We start from the raw sequence: 14036 nt of genomic DNA on the forward strand, positions 1-14036 counted from the left end.
GTTCATAAAACTCTAGCCAGCAGGAAGGGAAAAAAGGAGCTATAAATCACTAATATTAGAAATGAATAACAAAGAAGGGCCAATGAGATGCCTCAGAGGGGGAAGGCTCTTGTTGCCAAGCCTGATAACCCGAATTCAATGTCCCAAACCCACATGATAGAGAAAATTGACTTTTGTTAAGGAGACTTCTCACCTTCACACTCATTTCAAGTAATGTGTGTAAGTGTGCATACACACAAATAAACGTATTAAGTTAAAGAGTACAACATAGGGTATTATATTTCTAGGCTCACAAATAGCTATCTTTGAAATAATCTTCCACAACTCACAATAGAAGAAACAGGTGGCCTGAATAGGCCTATAATTACTAGAGAAATTGAACCAATAACCTGCAAAGCAAAAAGAATCAGGACAAGCTGGTTTCACAAGTAGATTCTACCTAACATTTAAGAAACAAATACCCCATCCCCATGGGCTCTAATAATGTCTGGAATAACTAAATATGCCCATGATGCAAGTGTGGCATAGATATCATAGTACTAACCATCCACTTTCTGCTTGAACTAAAGTTTTGCTCCACAAGATGAAACCTATACTGGTACCATTGTTAGCTAAGAACCTGTGGCTAGACATAGGCTCTAGAGGGGGAACTATTACTATTGGACATAGTAATAACTGATTCCTAAATATCTTCTCACTGTGCCCACAGATCAGGGCATCTCTCAACCCTCATCAGAGAAGTTTCTATTTGCAGTAGATGGAGATTAACATGGAGACTCACAACTGGTCAAGGTACAGAGGACAAGAGGCTGTGGAATGATCAGGTCTAACTGGGACATCACATCCCTTTCTCCCAAGGCTCATGAACCATTGCAAAAGAAGGGGCAAAAAAGTCTTAAGCATCAAAGGTGATCACAAGAAAACTGTCCTCCAGACATAACAGGGCAGCAGGACATATGCACTAACAGTAACTGTGACAGCATACAGAAGCCCATGTAAGTCTCAAGCAAGACCAAATCTCAGCATGGAAAGAGGAGGTACTCATGACTGCTGGCACTCAATACCTGTTGGGAGATGAAGAGCCAGCTTTCTTTAAAAACGCTGCTTCCAGGGAGCTGGAGAGATGGCTCAGTGGTTAAGAGCACCAGCTGCTCTTCCAGAGGTCCCGAGTTCAATTCCCAGCAACCATATGGTGGCTCACAACCATCTGTAATGAGATCTGGTGCCATCTTCTGGCGTATGGGCATACAGGCAGGCAGAATGTTGTATACATAATAAATAAATATATCTTAAAAAAAAAAAAAAGTTGCTTCCAGGAGGCTGCAGAGATGGTTCAGTGGCTAAAGCCTTTCCTGCTTTTAGAAGACTAGAGTTTGATTCCTTGTACCCACATGGGCTCATAGCTGTCTTTAACTCCAGTTCCAGTGCCCTCTTCTGGTCACTCTAGGCACTAGCATGCATATGGTAGACATGTCATACATGCAGGTAATAAAACACTCATATATATTTGAGAAATTAAAAAAGAACGTTCTCTCTGGTAAGCTGACCACACTCCGTTGGAATGCCACATGTTGAAGAACAAATATATGGGCAACATAAGTTGGATTTGATGTTTGGAGAGAAAAAAGAGGAGACAAAGGTTGTATGAGCTGGAAAAGAAGAGTGGACTTGATAAAAACATAGTATGCAGAATTCTCAAAGAACTAAACAAGCAATAACCCAGAAAGGAATGGTACCACTATCCTATACAGAGATCGTAAATGGAAGGATGTAAACTATATATCAAGCAAATGAAGAGAACATAAGCATGAATACTCTTTCATCTTGTTGCTGATACATGGTGCTATAATGGTGACTTATACATGCTGCTGAGAGGGGCAGACCAAACTGGGTTAGAGGGACAACAGTGAAGAGTACTGCTGACATACAGATCAAATGCAGACTCAAAGTCACTTCTATTTCTATAAGGGGAGGAGAGCACACAGAAAGTGATATTTCACCTGGAAATAAGATGCAATATCAGTGAATCAGTGAATGAAATAAGCTTAATTCTAAATACAGTGGGGGAAAGTACTCATATTCTTGATAAAATATTGTTTAAAAGTTCTGAACTAACAACTTAGTGGACAACGGCTGTAACAGATAATTTTTTCATTTAGAACAGAACGTGAATTTGAAAAACAAAAGTTCTTCTCTTATCCTGTGCTCTTGGTACCCTAAGCTCCTCACAGTCTCCTGGAGAATGACACTTCATACTCAACACAGGAAAAAGCCATCAAGATGAAGTCTCAATTCTAAACATCTATAACCCAAATTCAAGAGCACCCCTATATGTAAAAGAAACACAAAGTTTAACTTGCACATCAAACCTCAACACTAATAGATGCAATGGACAGATCAACCAGAGAGAGAAATAAGAGAACAGATGTCATGACTCAAATCGACTTAACAGACATTTATAGAACCTTGCACCCAAACACAAAAGAATATTGCTTCTCAGCACCTCAAAGAACTTTCTCTAAAATTGACCACATATTTGGTAACAAAGCAAACCTCAACACATACAAAAAAAAAAAAAAGGAATAACCCCCCCTGTATCTTATTGTATCACCATGACTTAACATTAGAATTCAACACCAACACTAATTTTAGAAAACCTACAAACTCAAGGAAATTGAACAGAGTGCTCAACTGAATCACCCCTGGGTCAAAGAAGAAATAAAGAAATTAAAGACTTCCTAGATTCAATGAAAATTAATGCACAACATACCCAAATCTATGGGACACTATGAAAGCAGTGCTAAGAGGCAAGTTCATAGCACTAAGTGCTCACATAAAGAAAGTGGAGAAATCTCATGCTAGTGACTTAAGATCACACTGAAAGCTCTAGAACAAAAAGAGAAGACTCACCAGGTAAAGCAGATAACAGGAAATAATCAAACTGAGGGCAGAAATCAATAAAATAGAAACAGAAAATAATACAAAGAATCAATGAGCTGGGCGATGGTGGCGCACGCCTTTAATCCCAGCACTCGGGAGGCAGAGGCAGGCGGATCTCTGTGAGTTCAAGACCAGCCTGGTCTACAGAGCTAGTGCCAGGACAGGCTCCAAAGCCACAGAGAAACCCTGTCTCGAAAAACAAAACAAAACAAAACAACAACAAAAAAAAGAATCAATGAAACAAAAAGCTGGTTCTTTGAGAAAAATCAACAAGGTAGACAAACCCTTATGCAAACTAACCAAAAAGCAGAGAGACTACCCAAATTAACAAAATCAGAAATTAAAAGGGGGAAATAACAGCAGACACTGAGGAAATCCAGAGGATCAATAATTAGGTCATACTTTGAAAACCCGTATTCCATAAAAATGGAAAATCTAAAAGAAATGAACAAATTTTCTGGATAGGTGCCACATGCCAAATTTAAATCAAGATCAGATGAACAATTTAAATAGACCTATAACATGTAAGGAAATAAAAGCAATCATCAATAGCCTTCCTACCAAAAAAAAAGGCTCAGACATAAATGGATTTTTTTGGAGAATTCTACCAGAACCTTCCTCAAAGAAGAGCTAATACCAATATCCTCATCAACAGAAACAGAAGGAACGTTGCCAAACTCTTTTCATCAGTATACCCTGATACTGAAACAATACAAAGATTCAACCAAGAAAGAGAATTACAGACCAATCTCCCTCATGAACATTGATGCAAAATACTCAATAAAATACTGGCAAACTGAGTCCAAGACTTAAACATCAAAAAAAAAAAAAATCATCCACCACGATCAAGTTGACTTCATCCCAGACATGCAGGATGGTTCAACACAGAAAAATATATTAAAAGGAATCTACCATATAAATAAACTGAAAGAAAAAACCACATGATCATCATTACATGCTGAAGAAGTCTTTGACAAAATACAACATCCCTTCATGATAAAGGTCTTGTAGAGATCAGGGATACAAGGAACATACCTAAACATAATAAAGGCAATATACAGCAAGCCAACAGTCAACATCAAATTAAATGGAGAGAAACTCAAAACAATACCAATAAAATCAGGAATAAGACAAGGCTGTCCACTATCTCTATATCTATTCAACATAGTACTCAAAGTTCTAGTTAGAACAATAAGACAACAAAAGGAGATCAAGGGGATACAAACTGAAAAGGAAGAAGTCAATCTTTTGCAATTTGCAGATTATATGATAGTATACATAAGTGAGCCCAAAAATTCTATGAGGGAACTCCTACAACTGATAAACAGCTTCAGTAATGCGGCAGGATACAAGATCAACTCAAAAAAAATCAGTAGCGGGCTGGAGAGATGGCTCAGTGGTTAAGAGCATTGCTTGCTCTTCCAAAGGTCCTGAGTTCAATTCCTGGCAACCACATGGTGGCTCACAACCATCTGTAATGAGGTCTGGTGCCCTCTTCTGGCCTACAAGCATACATGCAGACAGAATATTGTATACATAATGAGTAAATAAATAAATATTAAAAAAATCAGTAGCCCTCCCAATCCTACTCTTAAATTCTTAAAAAAAGTCCACAAACAGCTTTAATAGACTATCTACTTTGTCAGTTATTCTTTACCAGAGAACACAGAAAAAGAAAACAAAAATTCATAATAAATAGATATAAAGTAGACACTAGTGAACAAAGTGTCAAATTAGCTTACTACATAAGCTAAAATAATAACAATACCAATAGTAACAATAATGAAAGCAAGTTCTGAAGGTATAGCCAGGTGGCAGAGCCCTTGTTTAACAAGTACAAGGCCTCAAGTACCATGTCAATAACAGCAAAAAGAGACAGAAAGAAAAATATGGTGAATTTCACTGAATTAAAGAAGCAAGCAGACAATGTGAAGAATTTCTCTGGGACTTATGTCATGATCAAGTACACATAATACAGAAGTAAAAACAATTCCTACCCTTACTAACATGATGAATGTGTTTTATTTTTTCATTGAAAAGAAAACAAACAAACAAACAAACAACAACAACAACAAAAAAAACCACTGGTCAGGACACATTAAATTGATATTATGCACCACTCCTGGGTTAAGTTTGATAAGCACTGGTTTTGGATGCTATTAATAATCCCCAGGCTTATGATCTTATGAAATTAACAAAACACAATTATCTCTAATAAATAAAAAGAGCTAATAAAAAATTTTAAGCTATGAAAATGGAATCTTGGCTGAGCAGCGCTTGCACACGCCTTTAATCCCAGCACTCAGGAGGCAGATGTAGGTGGATCTCTGTGTTCGAGGCCAGCCTGATCTACAAGAGTTAGTTCCAGGACAGGCTCCAAAGCTACAGGGAAACCCTGTCTCAAAAAACCAAAAACTAACAAATAACAACAACAACAAAAAATGGAATCTATATTCTCTATAAAATCAAAACTACTTTGCCTATTAAAGTAAGTGTCCAATGCTTAAAGTTCTCAAATTACTTACTCAAGGCAAAGTGTCTTGGCTCAGCTCTTCTGATGGAAAGAAACAATTTTAGCCAGCATCTTAAGGTTTCTTTCAAGTCTAAGAATGCTTTAACTGAATTCCAGCTCTTTCTCAGCACATGCAAAGACCTACCTTCCAAACCCAGCACCACTAAAGGAACAGAGGGAGTTCAGTCCTGGAGCTAGAAGATGGCTCAGTGAGAGAAAGTGCTTGCTGCACAAAGGCAAGGAAATCTGAAACATCACCACTCAAGAGTGTCCACATATGTGGACCTGAAGGGCTTTCTGGCCAGTCAGCGTAACCAACATGCTGAGCTCCTGGTTCACACATAAATACCATGCATGTACTATGTGTATACATGCACATACACACGCATGCACGCGCGCGCACGCACACACACACATAAGCACATATAGACACACTCACACAGTAAGTTCAGTTCTATTTGCTGTTAATATTTGTCACTAAATGTGAAATGGTACAACTTAAAATGATTTTCAAAATTAAAGACAAAATTCATTTCCTAAATCATATTACTTCTAAGCTTTTCCAAAAAATTTATATTTGTTACTACATTACTTTACAAAACACATTATCAGCCCAGCAGTGGTGATGTGTGCGCCTTTAACCTCAGTACTCAGGAGGCAGAAGCAAGAGGATCTCTGTGATTTTAAGGCCAGTCTGATATAAAGAGTAAGTTCCAGGACAGGCTCCAAAGCCACAGAGAAACTGTCTCGAAAAAACAAACAAACAAACACGAAAACCAAATCAAACAAAACCAAAAAACACATAATCAAATTTGGTTTTACTTTTCTTTTTTTATTTTTGTTTTTCAAGACAGAGTTTCTCTGTAGCTTTGGTGCCTGTACTGGAACTAGCTCTTGTAGACCAGGCTGGCCTTGAACTCACAGAGATCCACCTGCTTCTGCCTTCCAAGTGCTGGGATTAAAGACACCACCGCCTGGCTGGTTTTTCTTTTGAGATCTATCTTACAATAAATAAACACAGGCTGGCCTCAAAACTATGGTAATCATATTGCCTCCGCCCCCTAAGTGCTGGGATTACAAGTACTAATGACTAAATACTTCGGGCTATAATGGCTTTTTTTCCCAAAATGAGATAGGGTTTTATTATGCAACCTTGGTTGACCTGGAACTTGCTATATAGAACAGCTTGGCATCAAACTCAAGACATTCATCCATTTCTGCTTTTTGAGTGCTGAAATTACAAGTTGCACCACTATGCCTGGCTTAAAATCAGGTTATTAACTCATTTTCTTCCTAAATTAACGCTCAGACACATTTCTTACTAGCATTGAACAGTAGAGTTCTTCCGACCACTGACACACATCTTTGAGCTGAAGCATGCCACTTGTTCCATCTAAGTGTAATTAGCAACACAAAAGACTTTTCATTAAAAGTTACTGGTTTCAGAAAAAGAAATTATAAACTATATAAGATAGGAATGTAAATATGAAAGCACTCAAAAACAAATAACACTTTTGTATAACAAATAAAACAGTCATTTACTTTTTACAAGACTGCCATAGACACATGAAGTTCTGCCCAGGTTTTCTCACAGGATCTGCATGCTGACTGGATGCACTGAGTGGAGAAGGCTGAGAACTGTTAGGCTGGCCCTGCACTTGTACAGCTGCTGAAGGTGGCAGAGGAGTGTTCTGTAGAAAAGGACAAACACAGTTTGTGACTTGACACTGGAAAACAGCATTTTATAGTCTATAAGTTCATTAACACATTTACGCATTTGGAACATAAAATTTACATTTTGTAATTTTAAGTTATTGATTATATTAATTTTTATAAAAAAATTAAGAAGTATGCTTCTTTAAAATATGGAACCAAAGAAGAAAGATTATACATTATGTTATTTCTTGACATCTGTGGGGGCTTGGCTCCAGAATCCTCATGGACATCAAGATCCGTGTACATTTATGTAAACGGCAAATCAGTCGTATATAAATGTGCATGTTTTTCTTTATATAGTTTAAGTCATTCCTAAATTATATACAATAATTCAAACAATGTAATACATAAATGCAAATAGCTGCTGCACTGTATTGTTCAGGGTATAATAACAAGAAAAAAGCACATGTTCAGTAAAGAATCAAAAATTTTCTGATATTTTTGATTCAAGTTAATTTCATTCATGGATGTGGAACCGACAGACATGGACAACAGACTACATCACTCAAATTAAGACTCTTAAGCAGAAGCAACTAAATATAGTTTTAAATGAAAATGAAGCCATTTGATTTACTTGTGCCCTTCAAGAATAGATCAGATGTAAATTAATGCTTTGAATAATTCTTGTCTTTTAGATTTCATCAGTGATATAATATGAATCAAAGCAAACTTCAGATCTGAGTTAACAGTGATGAATATAACCATGTAAGGAGTGTATCAGAAATATTAAATAATTTGCAAAAAAGTGGCTACTAACTTAATCTTTGCTATTCAGTTACAGTTTGCACTGGTGCAGTTTTGGGGATCTAACCAGGACTTTTCCCATGCTAGGCAAGTGCACTACCACTGACCTACAACCATAATTCTTAGTTACGGTGCTCAGGCTGGCTGGCCTTGAATTTGCCATGTAGACCAGAATGGCTTAAAACACAGTCTTTCTGGCACCACCTCATAGATGCTGAATCAGAGACACAGCCCACCACGCCTGGCAGAGACAGCTTTGATGGTAACACTGGCATAAAGTAGACATACAGTCTTCTAAATACAACCTTTGTTATATTCTATACCATATGTTTTTGTCTTTAAGAAACACTAAAGTATCTTTTAAAAAAATTAAGTCACACATTTTCTTAAAATACCTAAAATCATGTAAAATTTCTTATAGAAACACTAGCGTATCCTTTTCAAGAATTGTTTAAAAGTGTAGTACAGCCTGGTTTACAGAGCTAGTTCCAGGACAGGCTCCAAAGCCACAGAGGAACCCTGTCTCGAAAAACCAAAGTGTAGTACAATTCAGAATATATTTGTTCATTTATTGGTAATATCAGCACAGAATGGCAAATACTGAAAGTACTGGGTCCCTAAGATTAAAAACAAGTTCTTTTTCTGAGCCCAAACAAAAACATATAAGGCTATAATAGTATAAAATACAAATAAAGAAGAAAATAAAATGTTCAATACTTGGCAGAAATGCAAATAGGACTTGAGTTCTAGGCCTAGCTGAGGCTGTAGCTCAGGGGGCAGAGTGCTTGCCTAGCATGCAGTCTTGGAGTTGATCTCTCACACAGGAAGCCAAGTGTGGTAGTTTGCTACCCTGCGATGCTGGGAAGCTAATCCAGGGTCTTCCCCATGCTAGCAAGTATTCTACCACTGGGATTACACGTCTGTATTTCTAGCACTTGGGAGTAGAGGCTTGTGATCCAACGTTCAAGGTCATGCACAGCTATGAGTCCCAGACTAGCACGGGATATACAAGAACTTGTTCTTAACCACAAGGAAAAAAACAAACAAACAAACAAACAGAAACAGCAAGGAAACAAACAGAAATGTTTTATTCTAAGCTCCAGAAGGAGGAAGCCTACTCTAGGAAGACAGCTCAAGTTGCTTCTGCGATTGGCTAGCATCTCTGAAATGTAGGAATGAGAGAATCAAAGTATGAGGAACTGGAGTGCCTCAGACACCAAGGAAAGGGACCTTCCAGCTCCACGGGTCAGGACTCAATTGTTCAATCTGCTTTTTAAGGAATTTCACTCTTCTGTACGTGCGTGCCTGTGTGCATGCCTAAGGCAGAGGACAATGTTAGGAGTCAGTTCTCTTTACCACCATGTGCTTCAGAGATGGTTTTGTGTGCTGAGCCATCTTGTCAGTCCTCAACCCCAGTGTGTCCTTTTCCAACAGCTTATGTGACCTGGGCAATCTTGTTACCTTCATTGATCCTTGATTTTTTTTTTCTTTTTTAAGTATAGTTAATACATTCTGACTGATTTTAAACCATACATGGAACACCTAGATTTTCATTCCATGACAACTGTCACTATTACCATTATAATAAAAGAAACCCAGAAGGGAAACATGTTTTGAGTTCAGAGGGTAAGATGACCCTACTCCAGATATCTCTGAATGGGTTAATACTCCACGTAGAGATCAGCCACTATGGGGAGAAAGACCACAAATGGAGCATGAGAAGTCTCAGTTTTTTTCTGAACAGAAAATTATGAATTCAATAATTGAAAAATAAAAGGACAAGTTCTAGCCAAGCATAAATCTCAAGAACGAGGAATTACAGCACACTGAAATGTTCTTGAAGGAAGCATCTGCCAAGGTTAATGAACTTTCCTCATTTAGTCACTACTGCCTTTCAATTGCGAGTCTTACTGACCATCCTGCCCAATGTGTGTATAAAGGCTTACTGACTTTCACAAATGCCAAAAGACTTTTTTTGATGGTTATGAAAGTCTTATTGGGTCACAGAAAACAGTAACAGGTAACATCTTGTGAGATTCTACTCCCAAATGTTAACAAGGGATATGGCAAGGATGACTGAAGTTAGTCTAAGTTGTGAATTAAAAACGAATAAAAACGTATTAGTCAAATGCAATATGTAGAACATTTTAGTATCCTCAAACAAAAAACACAGACACAAAGGCACAGACAGACAGACAGACACACACACACACACACTTACTTTAAAAGACAACTAGGGAAGAAAACCTGGCATATAAACTGGTGAAAGGAATGTAAAGGAACCATTACTTGTGTTAAGTAAAATTTGGTATTACAGTGCATGCATCCATTTAAAAGAAATAAAAATTGAAATGTAGTGAAATGAAATGTTTGTATTTGTTTTGGAGGAGAGGGGAGGGCATAAGGGAACAGAGGAATCCAAAACAGCAAAATGTGACTAATATCTGAAGGTGGCTGGTTCTGTCATTAGAAAACATATACATATATATTTTTAAATACTCCAGTACATTAATGTATTAAGAATTAGGTTTTGGGAGCTGGAGAGATGCTCTTCAGGAGACCAGGGTTCAATTCCCAGCACCCAAATGGAGGCTTCATAACCATTCCAACCCCAGCTCCAGCTCAACCAATGCTCTCTTATGGCTTTCCCCAGCACCAGGCATGCTTATGGCACACAGACACACATACAGCAAAACACCCACACTCATAAGATAAATAATAACTAAAGGCCTTTTGTACAAGAATGCAAAGCTGACCTCCTATCCCTTCGTGTGGTTTCTAGTGACTGCAGAAGGCTAGCCACAGCCAGAACTCAGACAAAGACAAAGAAAGCTACAAGAAGGATTTCAAGATATCTGAGCCAGAGGCATATTGTGTTATCATTTGTTACTGAGACCAACTAGGCTTTTTCCAAATTGTGCTTTTTAAAAACAATGTGAAAAAGGCTTAATTGAACAAGCAAATGGCAAAATTAATATAATGCAAGGGATGTAAAAAATTGCTTTGTTTTGTAATATAAAATTAACAAAAATGTTCACAAATATGGCAGATTTAACTTCTGGAAATAATACCATTCATTTTGTTAAACTATGACCTTGTTTCCTTTTATTGTCTGTTCAAGAACAAATTATGGCTACATACCACTGATAATACTTTGATATAGCATTCTTGGATCTCTTTTTAATATTAGTAGTAAAAACCTTTGAGTAACATCTAACCTGACTTATAATGGAGGGGAGTCTGGCGGCCAGGAACTGGATGGCAACAAAGCTGTAGCAGGCACTTCAAAGGCTTCTGAGAATTAGAGCTGTACACAGACTGTGAGTATGTGCCTGCACTTAGTCTGGGTGTGTAGCTCTTCCACAGCAGAATGGAGAGAAATAGCCATCACTGGGAAAATGAGGACGAGGACTCTATACCAGCTAACTTTCTTGAGGCTGTACTAATTCTGTTTTCTTTAACTACAGGTTAGCCATACTGAATGTGACAATCTGAAAAGTAAGTTCTAAAAATTTGAAACTTTCTAAGCACTGGAATGACAAGTACAAAATTCCCTTCTATGACCCTTCTGTACTATGCACAGTCACAAAACATATTGTATAAATATGTGTATAAGATAAATGTTTATATACAAGATACATAAAAAGGAAACGTATTTTGTGTTTAGATTTGGTTCCTATCCTTAGGATATCTCATTAAGGTCTTCAAATATTTCAAAATTAAAGAGGAAATAACAGGAAAATCTGTAAAACATTTTTAGTCAAAAGCACTTTGAATAGGGGCTTTAGCTTCTACTAAACTTTTTACTCTTATTAAGAATATATATATATCGCCCTTGTAAGAACAGGTAGAAAGACGGTGGGCAGTGGTGGCGCACACCTTTAATCCCAGCACCTGAGAAGCAGAGGTAGATGTATCCCAGTGAGTTCAAGGCCAGCCTGGTCTACAGAGAAACTTTTAGGGCAGCCAGAGCTATACAGAGAAACCCTGTCTCAAGAAAAAAAAAAAAAAAAAAGAAGAAGAAGAAGAAGAAGAAGAAGAAGAAGAAGAAGAAGAAGAAGAAGAAGAAGAAGAAGAAGAAGAAATACAACAAAAAAGGAAGTTAGATTTTAGATTTCTTGGTAAAGTCTTTTTCAGTTATTGCAATATGCAATTACAATACAAATCTCAGCAATAGATTAAAAACACTGAAATGGCATCCTGTGGCTTTTGTTAAAATGATTTCTTATAACACTTAAATGTGCCCTCCTGAAGGCTAAAGATTCTCCTTTTAATGGGATGAGGCAATTCCTCAAGGTCCTTTTCAAAGGGAGGAATAAATTGAGCATGGTGGATCAGATTTGTAAATTGACTATAAACTCAGAAACCAGGAAAGAAGGTTGAGAGAGGCCAAACTGAGCTACATAATAAGATCTGTCTCAGAAACCAAACCAATACAGGAAGGGAACAAAAAGGAAATAAGCAAAAAACACTGCACTATATCACATTGAAAATGAGTCCTGTGAGAACAGGGAACTAAAACCTAATACACATAAAATATGTGTTAGTCACAACTTAATAGATGATTGTTATATACAAGAATTTAACAAGTTACCAAAAGCTGGGCATGGTGGCACACACTTGTAATCCTAGCAGTTCAAAGTCAACCTTTTCTACACATAGTTGAGTTCAAGGATAGTCAGAGCTATATAGTGAGACCCTGTCTCAAAAAATAAAAACAAATAAAACCAAAACAAGTAAGCAAACAAACAAAACACAAGTCATCAGATCATGGGATTATTAACAGATACAGAATGTTTAATACATGTTTTGCATGATGTTGAAAAAAACTCATTTATTTTTAAGTCTTTTAGTCATTTTTACTTGTAAATATGTTAATGCAGGTTTTGTTTGTTTTGCTTCTAACAGGCATCAATTCAAGGAAAATGCAGAAGGTAGGCCATCTGGAAATGGTACTCCATAAGGAGCATTCAGAACTTGCAAATATAATAGATTTTAAATGAGCAGCTATAAATAAGGAAATCTGCCTTGAAGCAGGAACAATTTTAAAATTTCTCTACATATTTCTAGTTAAATATCATTTAAATGTAAAATTTATATTTTCACACCACTTATTCTCAAGTATTCTTCGTCACTTCAGCCTTCTATAATTAAATTAATACAGCTGATTAACAGGAGAAACAATCAGTAAGAAAAAGTGGTATGATACAGGCAATTGGAAGGATTATCTACTGCACTGCTCCAACCTTTCAGCCTGCACACTCTGAAAGTGTAGTTACCCCTTTCTAGGGACTATACTCCTTCTTGGCATCCCTAGATCCTTTGAAATAGTAGGGAATGATGGCTCCATTTGAAAAAATAGCACATTTACAAATCCTCTGCCTTTTGTGCTGATGCAACAGTGGCATGAATGTTAAGGAGTAATCAAACTTCCTGATTAGATTTCAGGTTTGTTCCATGGGAGAGAATCGGTCCTGTACTGTAAATCTGGTCGAAAGACTATAAGCTATGAAGGTCACTGGTCCTACAGGGCAACCTCCTGCTACTACTACTTTGCTAAATATACACTGAAATGTTGACTATAACTAGACATTTAGTAAATTTGATTATTATATGTGAGAGTCTCTTGTTTCATCTTGATTATAGGCCTGACTAGATAGACACATTGTTAAGCTGCCATCTAAATATTTGTTTATAACCATAGATTTGAGCTACTCTCAACCATGGTCAGAGAAGGACCTCTGTGTAGTTGGCAGAAGTTAATGCAAAGACTCATACCTGGTCAAAGTGCTGGGAATAAGTCACTGTTGAGTGCTCAGACCTACTAAAAACATCTGTATGCATCTACTGCCTCCTATTACAGGTCTCTAAGGCTCAGGGATCACTGTGGATAACAGGATAGATCAAATGTAAGAACTGGAGGATGGGAGGATGCTATGAAATGCTGACTTCAGAACCTGGTGTGGTCACTGCACTCATTAACTCACAAGAGCCAGTTTCTGAACACAAAATCAAGCCAGTCGACATTTCACCATGGCTTGTAGCCCTGTCCCGTGCTGAGGAGCTACTGGCAGTTGATGGCTGCTTGAAGAGTCATTTTTCCTCAGAAATGTAGCATCTGGAA

General features: G+C 37.3%; 1 protein-coding gene across 2 annotated transcripts in view; it reads right to left on the reverse strand.

The window, feature by feature from the left end:
- Arid2 (AT-rich interaction domain 2) overlaps positions 1 to 14036 on the reverse strand; it is a 144120-nt gene that overhangs the window by 25312 nt on the left and 104772 nt on the right. For both annotated transcript variants that reach the window (XM_050127849.1, XM_050127857.1), the window contains one exon: positions 6995 to 7143. In XM_050127849.1, the coding sequence (XP_049983806.1) occupies positions 6995 to 7143 (149 nt within the window). The remainder of the gene's footprint in view (positions 1 to 6994; positions 7144 to 14036) is intronic.

Source organism: Alexandromys fortis, unplaced genomic scaffold, assembly GCF_014885135.2.
Source record: "Alexandromys fortis isolate MF-2015 unplaced genomic scaffold, M_Fortis_MF-2015_v1.1 scaffold_28, whole genome shotgun sequence".
Classification (NCBI taxonomy): domain Eukaryota; kingdom Metazoa; phylum Chordata; class Mammalia; order Rodentia; family Cricetidae; genus Alexandromys; species Alexandromys fortis.